General features: G+C 41.8%; 1 protein-coding gene across 1 annotated transcript in view; it reads left to right on the top strand.

The window, feature by feature from the left end:
* kcnb2b (potassium voltage-gated channel subfamily B member 2b) overlaps positions 1-24,758 on the top strand; it is a 66,291-nt gene extending 41,533 nt beyond the window's left edge. Inside the window, exon 2 of the mRNA XM_029529441.1 lies at positions 22,770-24,758. Within this exon, the coding sequence (XP_029385301.1) occupies positions 22,770-24,758 (1,989 nt within the window). The remainder of the gene's footprint in view (positions 1-22,769) is intronic.
* The last annotated feature ends 2,147 nt before the right edge of the window (positions 24,759-26,905 follow it).

Below are 26,905 nucleotides of genomic sequence, written 5' to 3'. Positions count from 1 at the left end.
TTAATCACTTGTCCGGTAATTGGCTCATATAGAACATATCAAATGACGATTAGTGAGTTGGATTTGTTCTCAGCTGGCATTTCAAAGCATTCACTGCTAGTAATGCCGTATGAAATTAGGATTTTTGGGCAAAATGTCATTTTTACATGCCATAACATTTGACATTCTTCTCCAGTTCATCAGCAAATTTTATTCTGAGCCCTCTAATAGTGAATGAGTGAAAATCAATTGCCTCAGAAACAGCAGCAAACAATGTGACCTTTTCATGGGAAGTGGAAAGTTTGTGCAAGATTTTGTTGTTGTGTGTATGTGTCCATATGTGTATGCATGGGTCCACTCGCACCTCATTTGTGAATGTGTGTGTGTGTCTGGACATGCAGTTTTACATGTGAGCTGGAAGAATAGAGTTCAGCCACGTGCGCGGAGCCAGTAATAGCTACCTTTAAGCTTCACCTTCAAAACTCCAGATTACAAGCTGTACTTGCCTCCTTCCTCTCCAACGATTTCCTCTCCACAGCTTTTTGCCCTGTTCCCCAATTTTTCCGTCTACTTCTGCTGTAATTTATGCATGTCCTCCAAAACTTTGCTGTCTGGGAATACCACAGCAGATGCTCAGAAGAACACTATCCTTTATGTGTGAAATATGAGAGACGTTGTTTTGAAATCCCAGTATTGCTGCTGTGGAACAGAATCAGTGATGCCATTGTCGAAAACCTCTTTAGCACTTAGCAGTGTGGCAAGCTAGCATTTCATTGCATTGTGGGGACATACGGAATGATTATAAGTTTATGTCCCTCATGACATATTTTTTATTCAGCTCTTTGTGTCCTCATCTCACACAGTCAGACACACAGCCTTGTAATTTTCCCTGCCAGTTTGTTTTTATCTCCTCTGTAAACGATAAGCATAAATCTCCACTCCTAGCACAAAGCAGAGAAGGGTTTCCAAGTCTGCAGTGGGATATGTGGCAATAAACAGTCCTGTCACAGTATTTTTGGGTTTCATTTTCATCTCAGTTCGAACAGTGATATGTGTAGCCAGAGCAGTCAGCCGGGGCTGTGGGGGAAAAGGTCAAGCGATTGAGAGCAGGCGTTGGGGGGGCATCTTGGAGTCAGCCAAAGTAAATGAAGAGATATCCAAATCTTTCAATTAATCTGCTTTAGCTCCCCTGTGGGCAGATGTTACAGAGACTGCAAGGGGGCACAGGTCAGAGAAATAAATAGACGAGGGGAATAAAAGGGTGAAAAGAAGGAATCTGAACTTCATTGCTGCTGCAGAATTGCCCTTGACATAATCATCTCTGCCCTTCCAGCCTCCTCTTCTGTTTCTTTTTCTTCTATCCATACAAGCCTCCGGGCTCTGGGGGGCACAAATAACTCACCAATGATGTTATGTTATGTCTTTACACATATACCAGACTTTCTGAGTTTCTCTCTGTCACTCAGTGCCTGTGTGTCCTGTGTGTTTTTATTGGTTTTTAATCGCTGTATAAAATCACAAAGTACATTTTTTTTTACGTTTGTGAGAGACGGCAGATGAAGACAGTGAAACCGCTCTTGAATTTCATGCCTTCGTCCAATAAAAAGGCAAAAAGGCCCTTCATGTCTTCCCCCCTCTCCCCTTACCAGGACTTCCTTAGGTTTATTTAGCCTCCCCTTTCATTAGAGTCCATGTTCTCACCGAGAAGAAACCATGTCTGAATCCACAGCGGAAGTGTGCATGTGATGATGAACACTATCTAATTAAGCATGTTGCTCGTTGAACTGAGAAACGGCTTTCATCGTTTCTTTCCTGTGCGCAGTGCAGTTATACAGGTAGTTGCTCATATTTCTAGGAATCTCCCTCTACACATTCAGAGGGTGTTCTGTAACCTATAGCTCCATTTGTGTTCCTGAAGAAGAGAGATTTTTCAGCAGAGCTTTAATCAGCACTGACACACTCTACACTATCTGATGAACAGGCTAACTTTATTTCAGGTGGACAGTGCTGACAGGGATATCAGATGGCGGGGCGGGACAGGAGGGAGATGTGGGTGGATTGAAACAAGGCCAAAAGAATAGATAATAAAGGCCAATACCCTGTTATTTCTTTTCATGGAGCTTGTCGATGATCACGAATAAGCCAAGTTTGCTTTAAAAAATCACTCAGCACATCGTACTTTATACTCCTATTTATGAATTATATTTGCTTCCCAAATAACAAGGCAATTGAGCTGCACAAACACTGTTGCTTTTGCTCAATCAAGCACACAGGACCTTTCCTAATATATCTGCCGACAGTAAATGATTACTGCTCTTCTTTCATAAGCAATAAAACTTGGATAGCTGTATGAAATGTCTTTTCCTGCTGAGAGCCCCACCACATATGGATTGTCTCTTCCTGAATATGCTCGAGTAATATGAATTTGATAACATGCTTCTGTGAGGCAGCCAAGAAGTGACATTGTATTGCTTCGGTTAGGAATGTTCATAGATCTACAAACCACTGTATGTTGTGGATGTGAAAGGAGTGTCTTAAGCAGAAAGATTTTTTAACTCTAAAGAGAGATAAATTGTGCCTGGGTTTTTCTCCTCATTGCAAATGAAAGTGATATATTTGGCCATTATATCTCACAGGAAATATATATTTTTTCTGCCCAGACTGCTCAGGTTTCCATTAACATTGGCTGGTTTCAGCCTGCCTTTGTCATTAAGGATCATTGTATGGATTAGAGAAAATCTCATGTCAATAAATCTTTTCATTAAGGCTTTCCTTTCTGTGTCGTAATATAATCTTAAATCAAGTAAGTCAACCGTATACACTCTTCATCTGCAGTGCACTGTTGTTATTTTTTTTTATATTCTCACTTGCATTTTATGTGATATTTCTGTGAGGAATAAGTCAAACCAGATAGCTGTATTGCGTGTTTTTGCTACAGCCACAAGATTCAGTTGAAGCACATCATGCATGTTGTGATCGGACCTTTGTAAGCCGACTGTGACCAGTAGACTTTAATGCCTGCTCATGTTAGGGAGATGCTCTTCTCATAACAAGAATATGTGTCCATACTAACTGAGGCTGTGCTTCAGCATGGCTGCACTTGGAGCAGTGCTGATGTTCACCCTGACAATGATAGTCTGCTAACACACAAATTCCGTTGTAACCCATTCAGTAATGATTGAGGCATTTCAGCCAGGACGGGCTGCTGTTGCCATCATTAGAGCGATATGGCTTCCAAAGCCAAAAGCTGCATGATACTTCCTCAAATCCCAGCTTCCCTTTCTCCCCAAACTATGGGCCAGCAGCAGCTACATCTGGTCCCTCCTCTCTGTGTGTAGCCACGTTGTGCTTGCTTGCTTGCTACCACAGCTTGCAGCCTTATTAGCACCAACAAATTTGTTCTTGACACTAATTACAGCTTCACAGTAAGCTGTGCAGTGGGCTAGGCAGATGAAAGGCAGCAATCTCCCCATCGCCGAGGCCTTTTTGTGAGCACGAACAGTGACAGGTGTGGGGGGAAAAGGGAGGAAGACAATGGATCTTCTTCTTGTTGCTGGGTTAAAGGTGGCCTCTTCAAAGGAAGGAGGAGGAGAAGCAGAGGATGGGAGGGCGAGGTCATCTGGAGGGGATTTGTTTCTGTCTTTTTCGAGGGTTGACGGTAGTTAACAGAGATTCTTTCCGCCTTACTGCTCCATGCATGACTTGAGACGTAATATGTCTATGTCAAGATCTGTGCTCCTCTTGCTCTTACTCCCCCTTTCATTCTACCTTTTCATTTCAACGGGCTTTTATTACCTACAGCAATTAGAGCTCACTATCTCCGAGTGTTTTTCATTGTTGTTGTCTGAAAGCAGTCTATACTTCCTGTCATCGGTTTTGGTTCTGATCTGTATAGGAGTGTCCCCATGTGAGATGATAGTTCGTTCGAGGAGCCACAATGGCCTGTGGCTCTGTAAGCATCTAAAAATGGAATAGTTCCCCTGATGTCAAGTTACTCTCAACCTTCCAAACATCCACTGTGAAGGCTAACAGTGGCAAAATGTTGGCACTGGTAATGGGTGCACTCACAGGACTTACTACTTTAGAGGAGTCAGGATGCAACTGATGATGAGGAAGGTGAGTGGGCGACTCCACCAACGCTGCTGCAGATCAGTGGAGAGAGCAGCAGGCAGGAGGATCTGCACCACACACACACGGACAAATACAGATACCAACGTGTTCTCCGTCAGTCAAGTGCTCTGAAGAGAAAAACAGCGACAGTGTGTCTTTGGGATTGTAGATCATAAAGTCGATAGCGGGGACTGAGCTTTTTTCTGGTCAGGGATCATAAGCCAGGCAACAGAGGACGCCTGGAGCATACTTTAAGCAGCTAGGAGTGGGACAGTGTCTCGTACAGGGAAGCCAGCACGCTCAGTCAGGCCTATTTTTTACTGCTGAGGGAGCTGTAATGTCACACAAGGGTTTTTATGGGTTGTTTGAGCTGACTTTGTAGTATTTTAGGTGCCAAATGGGTTAGATTTCCTAGTAGACACCTTGCACCAGCCTGACTTGCAGAAAGTTTAGGCAATCCCTCGACAATTTTCCAGTCATTTTATAATAATTTCCTGTGAACAACAATATCTGGCACATCAGAATAACACTGATATTGTAAATGCCAGCCTTCAGGAAGGTCCAAGCAGGATAACACAAACACTTGAATTTATTTGGAAAGGCTTTTTATCCAAGGTTCACTGGATGTACACACTGTACTTTGAAACTTGGCTTGACTGACAGCGATACTCTGAAGCACCAAATATGGCGTGCACAGACTCTTGGGGAGATTCCGTGGTCCTCCCACATGTACTCCCATCTGCAGTATTTTGTTGTAATGTGTGAACCCCCCCCCTCCCCACATACACACACTCACACTCACACACAGACACACGCATGCTTGTGTACGTGAGTTCATGCACATATGCAAGTAGTGCAGCCCAGTGAGCATTCAAATTTGCACGCCTGCTGCAGAGTTCTATTAATATTTGGTCATTTTCAGACTCTCTGGAATTAACAAAGGAAATAAGTCTGAAATTAAAGTCTAGAGAAATTAGCTTAAAAAGTAGTGTCTATTTTTGTCAGTGTGTGTGTCTGTGTGTGCATGTGTGTACGTGTGTGTGTAGCTCATTAGTCACGAAAGAATAAGTGGCTAAGAATATTAATAGTCATTTCCTGAGAAAGCCATTTACCTTTCCTCTACACCTCTCGTTTCTTCCCTTCACTTCTCTTTTGTCACATCGTCCCCTGATTTGCTCTCTCAATTCTCGACTCTGATGTTTTTTGCCGCACTTGGATTTCATTCCTCGCGTTTTTATTATGTTCACAGAAGCATCCAGGGGTTAGAGTGATTTTCTCTCTTGGAGGATTATTTTCATTTTTTATTCTGACACCCACCAAATAAATGAAATTAAAACTTACAAATCTTTCTTTTGATATAAATTCTCATTGAAAAAAGTCTTATTTGCTCACAGCCATTGAACACTTCTGTAAATAACCAGTCTGTCTGTGTTGACCCTGAACAGGCGGCTCCAAAAAAAAAAAAAAAAACAGAGCCAGTCAAGTGTATTTCTGTACAGGGGGATCAGCATAATATGCCTGTGTGTCCATTAAGACAAGTAATGGCACACTTGGGATACAACAAGAGAAAGCTACATCTATCTCTTCTTAAATTAATAATGGAGAGAGATTGATTATTGAGGATATAATAAGAATCAGCATCATACCTTCTATTTTAATTGGTCATTTGTCTCTGATAATCACAGTCTGGTCCTCTAGAGATCCTAAGGGTCAAATTTGCAATCATTAGGTGAGTGAAAGAATGGTGTAAGTTAGCTAATTAAAAGGAACAGGCCAGAAGAAATGAATGTTTCAGCATATTTATGGTGTTCGAGTGTGTTGCATGTGTGCATGCTTGCGTGTGCTTTTGCAACGGCATACATCAAATAGGCATTCAAGTGTTTAAGATGCTGCTGCTCCCTTTGCCCCACAGGCCTCCACATGTTCCCTGTTCTCTGATTTGCCTCGTCTCCCAGTGAGGCCTCACACATTATCACACAGACATGAAAAAAAGAATATTGCTTGTTTATCCAGAAGCTCACAGTGCAGCCACATGCTCCAGCGCAATGCAGCATATGAGCGGTGCCACTCACAATCATAAATATCGGCCTGTTTGGCATTAACAAACTTGACTGTGCCACACAGAATGAGGAGGGGTGGGGGCTTGTCAGGCGGGATTACTCTGCAGATGGTTTCAGCAACTTGTCTTTTTTCTTGTCCTGAGCAGAAACGTCAGAGAAAGCAAAGACTGTGTCAGACTTTGTTTATTCTTCATCCAGTCAGTCACTCACTCGCTCACGAGTGATGATGTGTTAGTTAAATACGAGACACTGCTGGTAGAAGCTGGACTGACGTGAGGAGATGCAGAGAGCAGGCTGAGGGAAAGATCAAATCTCTCTTAATGGGGGATGCCTATTACTGTACATGATACTCAAAGCTCAAGCTTATTATGGTGGTGATTTAGTGCTGATCAGTTGGATCAGATCTGCTCCAGTCTGTAGCAGTTGGGGTTCATAGTTGGGTAATAAAATCATAATGTGTGGTGCTATAAACCGTTTATTTTTTATAACCGAAGTTGTTTTTTTGCTGAAACTACCCTAATAAATAGTGATGACAATACAGCATCCCATGAGGGGGGTCACTGTTTAGGATAGTTTATGCAGGTTTTAATGCAGAGTCACAGCTCACTCTGCAGACATTTTTGTGCAGACCAGCAACTCTCTCTGTGGCCCAGTGCACTAAAAATGACATCCATAATGAGTGACTCTTCACCTTTCAGTGTACATTGTGATCGATGCACAGGAAGCACATCTCCCATCTCAGAGCAAATCTCAGAATTAGCTGGCTGCTTTTTATAATAACATACACCACTAAACAACCCACACAAATACACACTAAATGACAGATAACATACCATACATCCAAACATAACGATGTTTGATCCCAAAACTTGATCATGCCATAGTTGTCACTTGCAAATGATGTAGAGAGCAATATTTACCAAGAAACTGATGGATTCAAATAGAGAGGTTGTTAGATCGAGTCTCCAGTATCTGTGAATTTGACTTTAATATAGAAGCATAGAGATTTCTTAGTTCACTTTTCATTCAGAGCAGCCCTATACATACACTTTACACCTTATTTACAGACACTCAGCAATTTCTGCTATGATGAAGCACATTGGCAATTTGCCCATCTAGAGGCTGAAACCTTGAGCAGAACCAGGCTCGGGGTCGGTGGCCACCTGCCACTGAGACGGAGCTGAGTTGAATATCCTGGTGGAAAAAGGAAACCGGATAATTTCAAATTTGTTACCAGCTTGTCTCAAGACACAAAGATCTCCACAGCAGAAGAAGGAGGAAAGACATTTGGTGTTTGATTCGGGAGAAGAATAAGGGAGGCTGGCGACATGAAATTTGAATGAGACAGAGCAAATGAGGGATAATCTGAGACGAATGCAGTTGTGGAATGCAATGCATCGTGGGCGCCAAGGTTAGACCCACTGTTGTTGTGGCAACTGCTCTTTAGACCCGTAGTGACATCAGAGCGCGGTCTGCTGTCCCCAAGCCTAATTTAGCCACAATCATGGGCAGCCACGAGATCCACTGAGCCATTGATGCCAGCAATGACATCATCACTCAGCTGCGCAGGAAAGATTTTAAACCAAAGACATGCACACACACCCACACACACCAGTACATAGAGATTGAGTATCACTACAAGAATACCATCTTTACAAGTGTTGTCGATGTTATTCATGTTACACAGTCCTGCTGTCATGTCACAGTCCAGTCAGCTGGGGGAAAGGTGGAATAGACACAAAATGGTATCAACAAAAAAGTTTCAATTTCTTTAAAATCCAATCCCGCAGTAATTGTGATGAAAATTTCAAATAAGATTATCAGGGTGAAAGCCCCTCACTGGGAGAGCTTGTGATCAGACTTAATGAAAGAGAATCAATATTTGACATTGTGAGATTGAATCAGCTATTCTAATTAGCCTACATTTTATATTTTAAAAGAAGTTGAAGAGTGAAGAGAGGTCAATACAGAGAGTTAGATACTTTAGATGCTGCTCTTTAATAAATTGGGGTTTAGTGGTCAGGTGACAAGGCAACACAATATGTAAATTTTTCTATTTTAAAATACACAATGATACTCTTTTTGATATCAACTCTAACACACCCACTCTGAAGATCGTGCATTAAATTTCCCAAGCATCAGTAAAATGTAACAAATATCCCAAATTATGGTTTTGTTTTTGTTTTTAATGGTAGCATGACTGCAGTAATTTCGAAGTAATTTTTGAATGTACTATTTCTCAAAATAAACTGTGAATGTATTCAACCTTGTAAGCCAAAGGCAGAGGTTTACACTCATTATGTTGTACATTATTCAGGCTTAGTGTGTGTGTGTGTGTGTGTGTGTGTGTGTGTGTGTGTGTGTGTGTGTGTGTGTGTGTGTGTGTGTCTGACAGAGAGCCTGCAGTTTCCTAAGACAGGCCCCGAGCATATGAATCGTGTTAAGCTAAGTGTGGTGCAGATTGGTTATGTTTGTTTGCTCAGCGAAGAATCATTTTGCGAGGTGTTAGCTCGATGTGCATCACTAGCACAACGAGGCATGGGGGATTTGCTCCTGAATCCTGGCTTAAATAGTGAAGTGGAAGAGCCCCCCCCACCCTGCCTTTATCGGGCAAAGTGATAAATTGTTTACCTGCTGTTATAGAGCTGAAGCAACATAGCAGAGAAAACGGAAAGGATCAGCGGATCCACAAGAGACGTGGCCAGGTGTCATGACGTCGAGGTCCTCCTGCAGCAGTATCTCAGTGTGAAGTGATATTCAACAGTGCTCGGATTTGCAAAGCTGGGAGACACGGAAAAAAAAAAAAAGTTCAAAAAGCAAGCCAATTACTGCAAAACTGACAGTGTGAAAACCCTCAGAGATAATTCTCAACTTTTTTACATGCTCAGTCAGAAACCACAGTTGTAAATTATACATACTAAGCTTAGCCGTTAAACTTTTCTTGAGAGCACAAAGACCGACAAACTCATTCCTCCTGCTCTCATTTCAAAGTTATATGATAAGGATATTTATTTTTTAAAATATTTCCTGCAGCTGTTTGCTATCCAAAGACGTCATTAGTTTGCCGCACAACTATGATGCAGCATCAAATGGAATTCTTTTCATCTGGAGAGACTGTTTATAAAATTCAAAGGTCTCGTTTTTACAAACTAAAAACAAGTGAAAGAAGAAGAATGTGCTCTGATCAATATATAATCTACCTCGGATTCCACATTAGGATTTTTTATGGTGTTTTCTCTCCATGTGCGGTGGAATTATTAGACTTTTAAAAATGTAATTGTTCCTTACAACGTGGCAGTGTTTCCTTTTTATGAGTCTACGTAGTAAAAAGGATTAATAGATGCTTGAGACTCTGGAAGTACATTGTTACATCAGGAAAATATATGATCATGTGACTCTGATAAGATATTTGTGCCTGCTTATCATCACATGTTCTTAAACTAATTGAAAACATGTTTTGATCAACTAAACAGCTTAACTAGGAGAAGTGAGGCATTCTTAAAAGAACTGCAGATTCACCAACTCTGACCTGACAGTATAGGGCCATAATTCAAGGCCATGGGTCGGCATCAGGGTCATGATTGTTGAAAATGGCTGGCCGGCACCTTTAGTAACATCACCGCAGGCTACTCTTTTTTTTTTTTTTTTTTAGCAGAATGCTCTCTTCCCTGTGTAATCTCTGTCCTGTCTTTTGAAAATAAATTTGGGTTACTGCCAGAACTGCGCAAAAGATGTAATTTACAACATCACCCTTATCTCACAAAGGTGATGTTAACTCCCCCTTCACAGTATCCTAATAGAGAGCACAGGAGTTCTCTCAGTAATAGGATTACACATCCAGGAATGTCAGTGTGTAAAGGTTTAATTGTTTGCTCACTCTTCATTGGATTTACACAAAATGCCCCCCATCCTCCTACTTTAGTCATCACAGCAGCGTGAGGACTGATTATTAGTTGCATTATTTTTTTCCTGCATTCTGCTTTGCTGCGTCCTGCAATTTGTAGATAAAATGAATTACATTTGCAGTGGAAAAGAAATGGGTTGCAAATAAATAGGGGTTTAATTATTAATGCTTTTTTCCATGTTTCCGGGAAATAGGGAAAATAGTGACGATATTGCTCACAGTCTGTAGACTTGGGGAATTTCAACTTGATTTATGACTGCACAGCTGATGACAGGGTTCAAAGGTCATGCATGACTACAAAGCTCTTTGGGATTTGGTGTCTTGCATATTCCGTTGCACAGGTGCTTGCCAGCATGTAGGCTTAAAGTGGCCTCTCTTCTTGGTAAGCCACTTCATACCCCCACGTGTGAATTTTTCAAGTGTTCGGATCTACCAGTGAATTAGCCCCAGGTCATGAAGACTATATTATTATCCATAAATGTTCATCTGTAATTTTTGCTTCTTGCAGCATCTGCTTATACATGTTCAGCCCAACAATACTCTCCTCTCCCACCCTCAGCCCACACACCGGGCTGTAATAACTGTGCAGCACTCAACCCGTGTTGAGAAAAAAGCAAACATCTCAAGTGTTAAAAACCTACCAAGCATTTGTGGGTGCGACACCAGCAGCTCTCCCTTCACTCGTCATCGGCCCCCCCTGGGGGCCTGTGGTTTGGGGTGTTGAGCCTACAAGGGGCCTTCATACCCTTCAATCTGAGGATGACTCAGGATAATTGTAATAGGATTTGAAGTCTATCTTTGGTAAGGCTATAAAGAGTGTTATAAGCAGTTACTCACTTTTTCCCCTCACATGAGAGGTAATACACAAATAATCTGACAGCACACCTAGCCTTTCATTCCCCCACCCCCCTCCACCTGCACTGAAACCCTCCTGGTGTTTGTGGAAATGTTGTGGGAGCTTATCGTCTTATACACACAGATTTGTTAATCCTATACCTGCCTCAACGCAACTGTTCTGATTACCTGATCTGACCGGGCCATAAACCGGGCAGCCACACTGACACACATCTGAAATCTTTCTTTGTACAAGCCACTGCACAGAAAAGTCATTTCAGAAGTGTCAAATCACTCATGTCAAAGGAGTGAGGTGTCTAATACTGGGAACATGACACGTTTTCCCTGTCAGAGACCTTTGGTGAAACATTCTGAAGGATAGTTTGTTTTGCCGTGTTTCGTCATCATCAGTTTGACATTTTGGGCAGATTTTTGTGATTTCTAGATTAATCCCAACACTCCCTTTTGTGACTTCCTTTTTCGCTCTTTGACAACAAATCAAAAACACGTGTCCAGTAATTTGGTTTGTGACATAACACCTGTGAAACCACCAGCATTCCTGTCTGCTCGATCGGGCTTTATTTATAACTAAAATAGTGGATCAGGGAAACATCATGATTATGGTTATCTGTAGATTTTAGCATGCAGCAAAAGTACTGATGCGCATCCTGACACAGCTGCTGGTACAGCAAGAAAATCTATAAAATGAACTACGCTCTCATTCTTTATCTCACTACTGTGGTGGTGATTGCTTGTGTGTGTGTGTGTGTGTGTGTGTGTGTGTGTGTGTGTACGTTGGAATTGCAAGTGTGTCCTCATTTGGATTAATTAAAGGAAATCTCCCATGAAGAGTGGGGGGGCGTCCCAATCTGGCCTTCTCAAGGACAGACAGCCTATCTATAAAACCCCTGCATCCTCCTCAACCTACACACAATGCCACCACCCACTCAAATGTACACACACACACACACACACACACGTGTACACAGGCATGCCTCACTCTAACGCCATGGAAACAGTCGCCCAGCACCACTCCCAGACCCGACTAACATCACTCTTTGCCATAGAACAAAGGCAGTGAATTTTTGACTGTTATTACAGCTCCCTTATCGGCGCTCCCTGCTTGCCTCAGCTATGAAGCAGCACTCAGCTCAATTGCTCCGTCATTCATACCGCTTTTTTTTTTGCAAAGTCAAATTGCTATTGTGGTGTGTGTTGGATGTTCTTTTGTTGCTGACGACCACGGAGTATGATCCAGCATTAGTCATTACAAAAGTAAACATCATGTTACATTGCGAGGGAGAGAGCAGCATGTGTTGCTTTGCACAAACGGTTGCTCCAGCTGAGATAATTACTGAAACCTATCAGCTCTTCCGTATAGTTATAAAACTTCCACTTGCTGTGCGTATGTTTGCTTTAAAGTGTGACAAATTATGCATGATATCAGCATTACATAAAATCTCCTCCAATTTTATATTTTTATCCTAATGAGAATGGGAATTCATTCACAAGTTTCTATGGTTACAGAGAAAAGCGTCAATATGTTGCCGACTCCATGTTGCTAGGCTTCTCTCCTTTGCCAGCTGCAACAGACAGCAATGTCAAGGTGTTGTTTGGTAATTGGGATCAACAGAGTCATACTGTAATGGGTATAAAATAAGATGAAGCCACAGTGATATTGACTCACATGTTGGTGGATCTCAAGCAAAGTTGTGGGATTTCTTTTTGTTTTTCTCAATAAGGTTGTGTTCTTTTAAGCATTATTTGCATGTTTGATTCTTCATTTACTGGGGTGCGCTTGTGTCTGTCTTGTTTCTCCTCTGCATCAGTCTCACTCATGAATGTATTCATGCCAAACTCATCATTAAAAGAGGAACCATGTTCTGAGTCGGTTGTGTTTCTCGCTGAGTTTCATATTCAACTCAGTTTTTTTCCCAGAGGAGAGAGAAAAAGATGTACAACAAAATTCAGGGGTGCAAAATTGTGTGCATCTGGAGTTGTGTGTTTGAATTGTATATGTGAGTGAAACTTTAGAAACAGTGATGCAGGCAGGAGTTTTGTCCTTGGAAGTATAGCTGAATAACAATTAATCAGCCAACGCACAAACTCAGTTTCACACTGCCAGCACATAACTTGAGAGAGATATTGTGAAGGGTACAATTGAGATTGACACAATCTGCACATCTGAAGCAGATTGAATCGTCAAACAGCCCTCATGCTGGATTGATACTGTTGGCCTGGATGCTGGATGCTGATGGTGTGGGGAATAGGTCGTGCCAGCCAGCACTCAGGGTTATGCTTTCTTCTTTATACTTGATTAGGATTAGCTGCTCCTTGGTGACCACTAGTCCTCCTGCAGTCCCATTTGACAGGCAGTGAAGGAGACAGCGGGAGAAAGGGGAGTGTGTTTTTCACTCGTTGCGTGAAGGATAGAGGAAATTGGCTGGGGATTATCCCAATTTCTAGTTAGCCCATCGAAATTTAGCTTGAAACTGGCCTCCAACCGACCTCTTTGCAAAGAAATGAAAAACAGCAAATCAAAAAGTCAACAAAAAACATTCTCCCTAGTTGAATTCATCTCCAGTTTCTCCATGAAATATTTCCCCTTTTTAATGTATCAGGGGTTATTCCGTAATAAGTGACTCCTTGACTAATGCTGTTCTTTTCAGTTTGTGGCATCCTGAAAAGTTTCTTCTTGCAGCACCTTAACAAAAGTTTTACCAAAATATTAAATGTAATCTCACATTGTTGAAATTCATGGAGGCATTCATTGAGGCTGACAGTTTCTGCTTTGAATTCCAATGTGCCAACCAACCTCTCTTTACCTTTTATCCATCTCCATCTTCTTGTTCCTCAAAGGGCTTCTGCAGATTATTCAGCTGAATGGTAACTCTGCTATATCCCAGATAGAAAAAATAACAATGTTTAAGTCACAAAGCTGCTCTCTGCTCAACTTGCTGTAATAGTGCTGGGAGACATCTCCATGGCTACACAGTTTTACTCAGAGCGCAAGGTGACGCATAGTCATTGAGGATAACAGAAGTACAAGGGGACTGAGGGGCGGGGCATTTTCTTTTTAATGTGAATGTGCTTGAGGCTAGAGGAGCCTGCTGAGCATAGCTGAATGTGACAGTGTGTGTTTTGGAAAGAGAGAAAAATTATTGTGAGCATGCAGGCGACAACCAAAATATATGCGCGTGTGTGTGCGTGTGCATATGTGTGTGGGAGGTGAAGGGAAGAGTGAGTTCTTCCTGTGAGGTTTTCCTGTCTTTATCTGTGAAAGGAAAGCACCCAGCAGAGGTGACAGGATGGTAATTCTTATTCTGAGTACATTTCTGGAAAGTGCCACTTACACGCGCGCACACACACACGCACGCAGCTTGCATGCATGCATACATGCATGAATCTTCCCCACTTCTAACCCCACCTTGACCCCCTCCCTCAATCTCTAAGAGGAGATGGATGATGTTATCAGCAGACTCGGGGGTAGAGGGGCTCAGGGAGCTTGTAAGAGATCCTTCCACTGTTGTTATCTGCATGCAAACAGGGAAGGTACGGAGCAGCCGGGCGCCCTGCAAGCTGTTTGCAGCAAACAGCACATCATGAATATTAACAGTTACATGGTCCACGAGTGCGTGTTTGTTTCTCCTTCCTTCCCCCCTCTGCTCTGTAGCTCGAGGAAATGTTAATTATTGTGCCTTGGCCGGGTGATTAAAACAGTGATTGCTACTCAGGCAAAGGGGCTAGCACACTTAGCTGTAATTATACTTTGGTCTGCTGCGTGATCTCTCCAGCATTTTCCCTGTCACATATGAAGGCACAGATTCCTTCGGGAACCCAGAGCTGGCCAATTAAGTAGGTTTTGTTCCTTTTTATTTTAATAAATAGGTGTTTATTTATGTTGTTATTAGTTATGTATTTATGTATCTGCAAAAGATTCATATGTTACAGATACAGGTTTAATATGACATGTACGGTGTGGATTTATAATTCTCATATAGAGATCATCACTGGAAAAACCCCTGAGTGTGCATGTGCATCAGTATGCGAGTGATGTGTAGGGGTTACTGGCTGTGTTTATGGTCTGCCTGCTGTTCTCCCCCCCTCTCAGTGGGGTATGTCAGAGGCATATAGGTTAATAATGTTGTCACGCCACGAAGGCTGAAGGCTTTTTCTCTCCAGAAACAAACACACGCAGAAACACAGACACACTATTCACAGAAGAACATATGCACATGCACACAAGCTTTCTCCACATCCACAACCATTTCTACTGCCACAGAACATGAAAGTGACATGGAGGAAGGACATTGCTTAAATTGGATTCAAATTTGTTTGTGTATATATATATATGAAGACCGTTGCCCAAGAAGATATACACCAACACACCAACAAAAGACAAAGAAGAGACATACAACTTTTCAGTTCTGGCCGTGTCCTACCTCATGGCAAGTTCTGAAATAATTTGTGCTATTGGATTTTTCCACTGTGAATTGTGCCATTTGTTTGTTACTGCAGGTTTTAAACTCATTAGAAACTAGTTTTATTTCAGAAATAATGTTTGCCCCTGGATCTTTTTAATTCTGACACTGTAAAAGGATTCTGCATTTGCCTTGCAGATTTAGCAGAAAACCTGCTGTCTGCTACACCAGATCTGCTTGTAATTCCTCTTCTCACTTCTTTCACCCTGACATTTTTGTTGTGAAAGTCACAAACCCTGATTGGCTGTAAAGTGCCTAAGAGGGCAATTGTGATGGCCCGATTACAGAGGAAGGACTGAGATGGCCAAATAGAAATAGCGACAAAGATTTTTGTGAATAGAAATTTAGCAAATGTTCAAAGACCTTACACTGATTTCACCAACTGTCATACTGTCTTTACTCTTGTTGTTGTTTTTCTTGTTTTTTTACGTGAAAAGCTTGACGGTGCAATGTGCATGACTTTCCTCACTGCCCTTTGTCCAGAAGGAGGCTCGGTCTCAGCGGGAAACTGCGTTCACATCTAATGCTTAATTCATAAAACCACTGAGTCCTCCACATAACATAGCAACACCACACTGTGGGATATCTTTTTTTTGTTAAGACACTCATGAAGTACTGTTGACCTGCAATCATGTCTGTGCTGAATGTGACACTGGGTAAAGAAATCTGATAACAGATGCAGAGGGCTCTGTTACAGGATACACAGAAGGATGGAACAAGCATTAGGTATCTATTTCAGTCAGTGAATGGCTTAAGGATCCCATCAGAGCTTTAAATAAATTCATCAATACACTTGATTGAGAAGAAGAGATGCTGAATTTCTCCCAAGGTTGAGTTCAGACATGGCCTTGTTAGCTTGTGATGCAAAGTTCAGCATTTTGAAGCATTGCCGTTTTGACTGTGACAGTGAGTTCACTGTGTGGCAGCACACTAATAAATGTTTCAGTTTACCTGAGTGCTGTTGTGCTGCACTTTGCATTGTGGCCTAATTATGTGACACTTGTCAGCAATGCTGGAGGTCACTCAGGCTCCCGATTACTCAGTAGTGTAGGTAAATACAGAGTTTATTTCCGTGTCAAACTTGGTTTTCAGCCACTAAACCAATAACATTCAACTGTTTTATTTTTATTTCATTTGTGCAGTACTACTGTATACAGTACAGGCCAAAGGCTTGGACACACTTTCCTATTCATTTGAAAGAGGGGGTGTATCCACACTTTTGGCCTGTACTGTATGTTGCATAAAGTCAATCGATTAGTGAAAGATATATAAGTGCTTGGAAGATTGTGTGTTTTTGTGTGTTTTTTTTTTATTGTCCTCACTGTTATCTGTGAATGAGAAGCCTCTTCTTTTAACCATAATTATGAATTCCATCTTGTTCCTTTTCTGTCCAGGAAATGATTGACAGTTTTGAGAGGTACACAAACACTGCACTATTGATTTTGCTGAACTTTTCAACTTCCCATTAATATTAAGTTTATGGGACTCCTGTTCTACCAAAAAGGGGGAAATGCATTTTTGATTCACTGCATATTTCTCTCTCCTGTTGTTACAGTGAATTAGCAAGGGCAGAGGAGTGTGGGATTATATGTCAAACACTCAAACACCCAAGTGGGTGTTGTCAGAAATACTCCTCTGGCCTGTAATAATGTACGTACACGGCTCTGTTGCCAACAGATGACCAAACTATAAATATTTCATATTAGCCCATTCTCCTCCCTGGTTGTAGAGAAAGTAGCACACAAACAAATATCACTCCCTTATAAATACAGCCAGGAAAGGAGTGAAAGTGCTAAAAAAGTGGAGTGGAGGCTAAAAAAAACAAATGAAATATATGTTTACAAGAAAAAAAGGTATCACTTTAAAGTTCGGTAAAGAAAAATACTGTGCAGACATTTCTCAAAAATAAATTTAGATTTTTTAAATGTATTTATTGTTTAGTTTTTTTTCTCAAATTGTTTCTTCTATAATATTGTGGCTAAAAATGGACCCACACACTGAGTAAGCAAAAGGTGTGTGTGACCTGCGAACAGATGAGGAGTGGTTACTGATTGAGCTTCCAGTCAGACACTGTCAGCCCATTCAACCAGTTTTTGTGCTGCTGGGTGAACCTCACACAACACTGGCTGAAACCCTGAGGACCCTGGCTGCTGCATGCCTCCAGCAAGGATAACATGAAACTGAACGAGTGTCCTCCATTGTTTACCGATATTACACCAGTGGCTCAGTGCGTTACGTGCAATAAAAAGAAGAAATTGAGAGGAACTGTGATTTACGTGAGCATATCTCTCCCACTAATTGTAAAGGCATCTCAATGAGATTGACCCTGAAATTGTTACTTTAATCACATCGTGCCAATACTCCTGACAAAGCCTGTCAAGCACAGAGGGACACATTATAAAGTCTCACTGACTGACGACAAATTAAACTGTAAGTGACACAGTATGGTGATGCTGCATTATGCCAAGACAAATGGGTTATATCCACTGCAATTATTGACTGCAGGGAGAGCTGTCAATGGTGTATGAACAGCTCAATAGTTTCTCTTGAAATGAAAGTCTTTATTATGCACAAAGCCCCCACTGGAGTTGCCAGAAATAGTTAACCAGATGGACACCGAAGTGATTTGTATTATCTGATCTTGCTGCAAAGTTGCAAAATGGGCCACATTTGAATTGCAATACATATTGTACTGGTTTCAAGGAATTCAGCTGAATCAGTTGTGACATTTTTTTTCGAGAGCGCTTTATGAGCACATTTATCTTGTCCAAAGACTAATGGCTTTAGAATTGAGGCCCATGTTTTAATGACTGTGGCATTCTTCCAAACCTCTCTGAACCTCGTAGGAGCTTGCGGGACAAAACAGTGGACGGCCACCAAATCTCACAATTCCCCTCTGCTCTCTTCTCGCTGTAAAGTGTTTGGAAACTGGCCACAGAATAAGGCACTTTACCAGCAGGATCTTGACAGAGTTGGACGAAAGACATCTCTCCTTTTTTGTTGATTAATATTCAGCCTCTCTAAGGTTGCATGTATTCAAGTCGTACCCTAACTAATCAATGATTATAAATCTCATTTAAAGTATATGAGCCAGGTTCCTTAATAATGTCATATTTGCTCGGTGCCATCATTAGCTCCTGGTAATAGCTCACTAACAGATTGAGTGCACATTTAGGAGTCAAACCTTGTCAGTTGGGTCTCAGTAAACCTATTTCCTGCACATAAAGCAACTGGGCTGAATAATAATTGGCTTTGGTACATCTACATTGCGTGGAGTAACTTCCTTGAATGAACACAACCTGCTTGCTTCAATGCTTGCACAAAGCTGCGTGACCATGTTATGTCCAGCACTTGTGTATGTGTTGATGGGGTTATCACGCTGAAGAGATACAGTCCCATAAGATGAAATACCCCACAAGTCCTTGGATCAATCCAGATTAACATAACCATAATCACCTGGATTGATTCCACTGCAAAAAATGATCCTACCTGAGGAATGCCTCAATATGGCCAGCATACAAATTGATGACCAAAGTAAAAGGTGGTGGGGGCGTCAGCGGGGACCTATGAGGTGGATCATGGTCCATAAGAGCTCTGAGCTCCGCAGATCAATAAGGACTCGCTTGGCCTGGCTTAGTGTCCATAATGTGATGTGTACACAATCAATAGCTTCTCCCAAGCTGCAGATGGCCCATGGGTGAGGTGCGGGTTATTTTTCTTCCCCACAGCATCTTTCCTCCCTCAGGGTAAGGAATGAGAGGGATGTGGGCGCTGGAGGTGATGCAGGAAGTGGGTTATAACCACAGGACATTGTCGCTGATGACAGAGCATTTAGTGAGGAGTGAGTGCCCTTATTGACTACTTCCTGTGGCGTGTAGAAGAGGATTGGGAACGGCCAGTCGTATGATGTTAAGATGTAGAAGTGGTGATGACAGACAGCTGAAAATGAAAGTCAAGAGAGGCTCAAGAGAGCTCTTAACTCAGTGGCTGTTGCATCTTAGCTCCTCAGGATCAGCTTCACACTTCCCGCTCAGGTGTCCCAGAGGATATAACACTGCCCGCAAAAAAAAAAAAAAAAAAAAAAAAAAAAAAATGGGGAGTGAAATTTTGAGGACATCTGTAGTCTGTGGCTAAAGCACTTTCCCTCCTGTTACAGCAGAGATATCAAGTAAAGTGCTACCTAAATCTTTGCCTTTTTAAAATCTGTCCCAGAAGGATTTGAGCCAGCTGGTATTTGTTTTTTTGAGGACGTTTGTGAAGTGATTTATTTTTTTACTTTTTTTTTTTTTTTTAATAAAGAGCAAAGTATTCAAGAAAATCCTCAGAGTATTGTATAAACATGTAAGTCATGTGATCTTAAATAATTTTCTCTTTCCATCTGTCTTCCATCTGATTGTAAAAGTGTAGCAGCCCTCTGCTCAGATAAACTCAACAGCTTTTGTGGTGTTTTGTGCAGGGAAAGTTTCAAAGCCTCCAAATAGGTATTACCCTCCTGTCTAAGCCAATCAGCCAATCATGTCTGCCCTGACCATGACCTGTCGATTGCATCCTGAGGTCAAAATCTTCCCGGGCAAGGAGAAGGAGATTTAATCCTGATTATAGGCAGTAAAAACGTGCCATTTTGTACTTTATTTGAGGAGGGTGGTATCTTCAAATCATGTCTAACATATGACAGTTTCCCTTTTGCTGATATTTGTTGTCCCCGTTGTGGAAAAGATTTCTTCTTCATGGCTATTCATAACAATAAAAGGCAATATCACAATTTTACATCTTCCAAAAACATCACAGTGAAGTGTTTCTGTGTAGCCTAGATGAATTTTTAATAGTCACTGTATGCTAGCAGCTGGTAGGTGGAGTGTTTGTTTGTTTGGTACAGTGGATTCATTCCGATTATATTTTCTCATTCCCTTACCTCCCTTTTAGAGAGTAGTTCCAGAGATTAACATCCAGTTCAATTAAATTTCTCATTTCAGCTCTCTTCCCTCACTGGGTCACTTCCAGGTCAACTGGAATGGCTGTACTTGTTTCCGTTTTCTAATCCACCATTCAGGGCATTTGATGCTATGTTTAATGCTGCCGCACATGCAAATGAGGAGCAAAGAAGACTGAGTCCAAGTAATTGATCTTCTTAACTACTCCCACTCAATTATAGTAGGTTAATGCAAGCCACCTCAAGATTGCTCATCCTCACGCTCAAATGGCATTTACTGGTGTCCATGAGCAAAAGGAGCATGGGTGTGTAGGAAGGTGAGATCACATGGGTATGGATCAGTGAAACATTAATCACTTTCTCTCTCTGCCTGTGTGTGCTTGTGTGAGCGTGCATGCCCACATGCCTTTTCAATCAGCTGTTCATAGTGTAACTTTAAAGGCCTTTATTGCTCCAAAGTGTGGAACAGTAGAGATTAATTGCCTCCTCTGAAGCAGTTAATGTGAATCTAAAAAAGGAACAGTCAACCTCTAAAGATTTAATAACATTTTGCCTGAATTTTCAAAGATTGTTCATACTCTTGTAGTGTACGTGAAAAATCTGATGCATGACCTACACAATTTACTGCCAGTAAGACCATAAACTGTGCAAAATCATTATCTCATGCGCTAATCTACTCTTCCACCTCTGGAATTGACTCGGCGCCAAGGTTTTCAGCAACAGGGACACCAGCACAGGCGCCTCTGATGGAGAGACTTGGCATTGAGTGTGGGGGCTCAAATATGGAAGCAATCTGCATCCTTACTGTGACTGCGCAGTCTTTCACCTCAGTTCAGTGCCAGGCATGCCCAGGTTTCCTCACTTAGCTGTTAAGAGGTTTAACCTAATCAGCACCGGCATTCATTTCGTGATAGCACTTCCTCTGCTTAGCTGTCACACCCTATTGTCTCTGTTTCACTCTGTCTCTTGTTTTTTTTTTTTTTTCTGTCTTTCTCACTTAAGAGAGGGAATTTCCTTTCACACATGCACACATTTGCATTTGTCTACTTCAGGTGAAGTCGTCAGCATTTACTAGCGACTTTTCCAGTGTGTCAGCACTGTCTGCTGGCTAATGGATAGACCATAGGGATGGATCAATTCTGAGTAATGCAAAATCCATGAGGTCTATCCTTATATGATGATTGCTAATATGTAATGTTGGCTAAATTAATGAAGTCCCAATGTCCCAAAGATTGAGCAGTGAGCTTCTCATGACTGCACAGTGATTTGCGATTGGTATTCAGAGTGCTTTGTTTGCCTATCTTGACTGAATCTCTTCAATCTTAGTTTGTTGGATTTTAATGGCTTTTATATTGTTCAGGTCATACAGGAATTCACACAAAAAAATGCTGATTTTGTTTACCCCGCTTTGCTGTATTTCAGTTGAGATTGTTGAGGATATACTGGAGCGCAGTAGAGACGCTTTTCACCTGTGTGGGCTGAGAGACTGGAAAAAGGACATCAACAAATCCCAGCAGCATTGTAAGGAGTATCTGTGGCTGTAGCTTCAAGGCAGAGATAAAATATGGAGCACTTCTAAGAGTAAAGGGACAGATGATGAGTGAGCGATGTAATACTTTTCACTCAGCATCAGCAAAGCAACACATATTCATCACATAACATGATGTGACATTCAAACTTACCCTTCCTTTCATCATATCGCTTGCACAATCTCATTTTATAATGTCAAACCTCAGTCAGAACATCTAAGGACAGATTTAATCTACTGAGGTCAATAAATCCTGGTCAAGGTAAAGAGCTACAGTTGAAATGCAGCCCAATGCTGAGCTGACCTCATAGGATTATGCAGGATGTGCCTACTCATCCCCTTGCAGAGCAGAAGACACAGGGAAGGATACCAAAGCATTGTATTTCTATTGTAAATTTTACAAGCGCAGGCAATAATTTTAAAAACTCGAGCCTGGGGACTTTTCTGTGTGGAGTTTGCATGGGTTTCCTCCCACCATCCAAAGACATCATGTTTAGGTTGACTGTCCGTAGGTCTGAGTGTGAGTGGTTGTTGGTCTCTGTCTCTGTCTGTTAGCCCTGCCATAGACTGGTGACCTGTCCAGGGTGTACCCCGCTCTCGCCACAGTGTAACCTGGGATTGGCTCCAGCACCTCCCACGACAGGATTTTAAACTGTTGCCAAGAGGTGGAACCGAAATCTTTGAACCTTGTGGCTATTTTAGATGAGATTGCACACAAATAGTCATCTACAGTATTTCCAAATCTGATTTCTGGAAGGGTTACAGGCTGTTGTATGAATTTATATTTTATTTAATGATCTATATGATTCTGTATATCTTGAGTCTATATTCTACATAGGTTTCTTTCTAGAAATCGAAAATATTTAGTCCTCTTTTTCAGTAAAAATTAGTCTGGTGTTTGATGTCTTACTAACACATTTTTACGTTCTGTGCTCTCTTTCAGGTTCTGGCCATCATATCAATCCTCTTCATCGTCCTCTCCACCATCGCTCTGTCTCTCAACACCTTACCAGAGCTCCAGGTGACAGATGAGTACGGCCAGGCCAATGACAACCCCCAGCTTGCCCACGTGGAAGCCGTGTGCATAGCCTGGTTCACCATGGAGTACCTCCTTCGCTTCCTCTCCTCTCCTAATAAGTGGAAGTTCTTTAAAGGCCCACTGAATGTCATTGACTTGTTGGCCATCTTGCCCTACTATGTCACCATCTTCCTAACAGAGTCCAATAAAAGCGTGCTGCAGTTTCAAAATGTACGCCGTGTGGTGCAGATTTTCAGGATCATGAGAATATTGAGGATCCTGAAGTTAGCAAGACACTCCACAGGACTCCAGTCTCTTGGCTTTACCCTGAGAAGGAGCTACAATGAACTGGGCCTTCTTATTCTGTTTCTTGCCATGGGCATCATGATATTTTCCAGTTTGGTGTTCTTTGCTGAAAAAGATGAAGATGCCACCAAATTCACCAGTATCCCAGCTTCATTCTGGTGGGCGACCATTACAATGACAACAGTGGGCTATGGTGATATTTACCCACAGACTTTGCTTGGAAAGATTGTGGGTGGGCTGTGCTGCATTGCAGGAGTTCTGGTAATTGCCCTTCCCATACCTATTATCGTTAACAATTTCTCTGAGTTCTACAAGGAGCAGAAGAGGCAGGAGAAAGCCATCAAAAGGAGGGAGGCACTGGAGAGAGCCAAGAGGAATGGCAGCATTGTGTCAATGAACCTTAAAGATGCCTTTGCCCGCAGTATGGAACTGATGGATGTGGTGGTAGGAGAGGACAAAACCTCCCTCGACAACCACCTGTCACCTAGCCGATGGGGCAGCTCAACCAGGCATGCCAGCTCTGAAATCAACCTAACGTCCCCCGATAGAGGAAACACAGAGTCTCTGTCGCAAAGCTCCCTTCATCGTATAACCATTACCACCACTGGAAGTCCGCAGCGGACTAACAGGACCCCCCAACACCTTAATGTTCAGAAACTGGAGGAGATATACAATCAGATGACCAAGTCCCAGTCCTTCAATAACCTCAACACCACAAGCTCCATGAGCACTCTGAGCACAACTATGACTGCTCCCACCTCACCCAAGAAATCTCACAGCCCAGAATTTCCATCAAAAGAGGAGGTGGAGTTGGAGATGAAGGAAGTCCAACCTTCCTCACCGGATAACTTTGCTGGCTGCTCAGCTGACCTCAGAGAACAGGGCTCCGACTCAGGTGAGGAAGATGGTGGGCAATGTCAAATCAGACACCCACGGGCACCAGCATCTCTGGAGCTTAGCCAACGGAGGGCTGGTGATTACCAGAGCTCTCCTGTCATCAAACCCAAAGATGGTCTCTATGAATCAGTCCATCCAGCAGATGAATCAGAGCTCCATATAGAAGAAGGCGAAAGTTTTAACACTACAATTGAGAAAATTCAGAGCTCTCTAAAAGGGAATAACCCTCTGAAAATGAAGGTGTTAAAGGTCAATTTCACTAAACCTTCCGCTGAGGGCCCGCTCACACCACCCAGCACTACATCTCCTGGAGACATCAGTTCAAGCATTCTGGAAGACGAGTCCCCAGAGGGAGAGACATCACCGCTCATCCAAAGCTCAGAAGAGCTGCTCCCCATCACAGAGGAGGAGACCTGCCCCTTGTCCCCTAAGAGGCTTGTGGTAGACACCCCACCCGGTGACGATGATCAATCCACTGAGAAGCACGAGGAGAAGCATCTGATGGAGGTGGCAGGTGCTGTAGTTGCGCCCTTGTCCCCCAAGACAGCAGCACAAAACTGCACCGAAGGTGTGGTGGTTGGGGCAGGCGAGGATATCAAGGCTGGCAGTAACCAAAGTGGACACAAAGTAGAGAACCACATGTTTACATCCGATATCCACCTGATACCCGGGGACGGCAGCCTTTCTCCGACCTGTGAAACCAGCATGTGACTATAATGGAGGCTTTTAAAGACAATGGACCCACTGCAACCTCAGCCTGGCGTGTGAGAGAGCAGCAGGAAAGGGCAAGGGTGCAGTTGTAGTGAAAGATACTTGTGCATGGCATGACAAGTCCCATTTACTTGTGTTGTTGTGTATCGCTGAAAAAGAAACTGCAGTGTTTTGTGCAGATTGAAGAATGACTTTGGGACTGACAGTGGGCTCAAAGAGGAGGCTCTTCAACTAATGTACACATTCTGCCCCTCCCCCCCCTATATTAACAGTCTCCTTTTTCTAGTAAAAGAAAGAAATGCACAGAGGGACTTATTTGTAAAAAGCATGCATTTAAAAAAAAGACAGATATTTTACAGTGCTTAGTTTGCTGAAAGCGCTCCACTGTAAATACTAGGACATCTAAGGCAATGACAATGCACAGGACGGCAAAGGATGACTGTCAATGAAGGTACAAATATTTGTAATGTGAAATGGGAAGGGAGGAGAGGTTGAATCGAGAGCCCTCAGCTCAAACCGGAGTTGCATCGTAGCGACCTATAAAAAAAGAAAACAAAACATATCATTACCTTTTGTGGAAATGCAAAGTGTTCCCATGACGACCCTGTAATGTTTTTCGTGTGAAAAAATATGTAAGAAACTGTAACGTTGAGATTATTGTTTTTGGTTTTTCATAATGACTGTTGAACTTTCATTTTGAGCATATTCAGTCTTTGAATTCATGAACGTGGGCTAAAAGGACAAAAACCCCAGATTCCTCGGAAGCGCATACACCCGTAGTTGCCAAATGCATATCTATGTAACCAGTAAGGACAGAAACTCAGATAATACCTTTATTTAAAATATTTATCATGCAGATTCAGAAGTCGGGACAAGTTTCAAGAGGTTTCCCCCCTTGTTCAGCCTTTTGATTCCATCCAAACCACAGAAATAAATCTTATTTACTCACTCAGACATAAGATATATACATGATAAAGTAGATTTAAGAATAAAACAAATTAGTAGGTCTAGCTCGGTTGTAGAAAAATTCTACAGTAGGTATGTGAGATTGCATTAAATCAAATTTAAGACTATTTATGAATCCAGCACAGTAGACCCAGTCATTAATACACATGTATGCTTTAAACTATAATTATCTATTTCTTGAAAAGGGACAAACTACCACCAAAAAAAAAGACAATATTCCTTGTGATATCAATGGACCAAATCAAGCACACAGACAAGCTTTCATCTATCTCAGCTGCATCATGACATAAATGGAAATAACATGTAGTTATATTTTTGTGTGTTGTTTTCCTTATGGTTTGTTCATCTGCATTGTGTTCATTGTCCTGTCCACTCGTTCTATACTACTGCAAGTTTATTCGATCCTGCTGAAGTTTGTTGTTTTTTTGTTTTTTTTTTGTATATTTTGTAGTGTCTTGGACTGTAATTTATTGTGTTTTATTGTGAACAAAACAATTTGCAGTCAAACTTAAACCCAAAGGAGTAATTTTTTTCTCATCTTCTGTCTCTTCTGTCGCTTTTGTTTTACACTGACTGAAAACGTCTGTCGTATGTTGCCTTTGATTCCAATTTTATTGCTGGAATATTTGTTTATCGTTTCAGCATGACACTTGGCTGAGTGTGTTCATAGTGTGTTTTTTGTGAAAGCCACACAAACCAGAATGGTACTGACAGGAAGTATATTGGTGAATTCTTCTGTTTGTTTTTTTGTTGGATTGTTTTTTCTCTCTTTTTTTCCAATTATTATTATCATGTTTTGTTGTTCTCACAGAGAGGTGTGGAATGTGCAATACCACATACTGCAATCTATGCAGGCCAAGAATTGTGGCACTTTATTTTCTGTCTATGGGAATTTGTAAGTGTACAGGCAGAAATTACTTGTATTTTTCAAATGTTATATCTTTAATATGAGGCAAAACAGTATTGCAACTACCAGAATCTCACAAACAATGCAAATGAGAATTCGACTTTTACTTTTTCATATTATAAGGCTGGCATAAAGCTTTCAAGCACCTAAATGCCAGACATCAATGGACCTCATATTTGATTATCTGTGGGAATAGGGATCCAAATTGACCTCTTTGGGCCTTTTATATCGCTGTTAGATTTACACATAAATCTAAAAAATGTCTGTTGAAAAT

This window comes from Echeneis naucrates, chromosome 20 (assembly GCF_900963305.1).
Source record: "Echeneis naucrates chromosome 20, fEcheNa1.1, whole genome shotgun sequence".
Taxonomy (NCBI): Eukaryota; Metazoa; Chordata; class Actinopteri; order Carangiformes; family Echeneidae; genus Echeneis; species Echeneis naucrates.
This window is presented reverse-complemented; position numbering and strand designations above follow the sequence as displayed.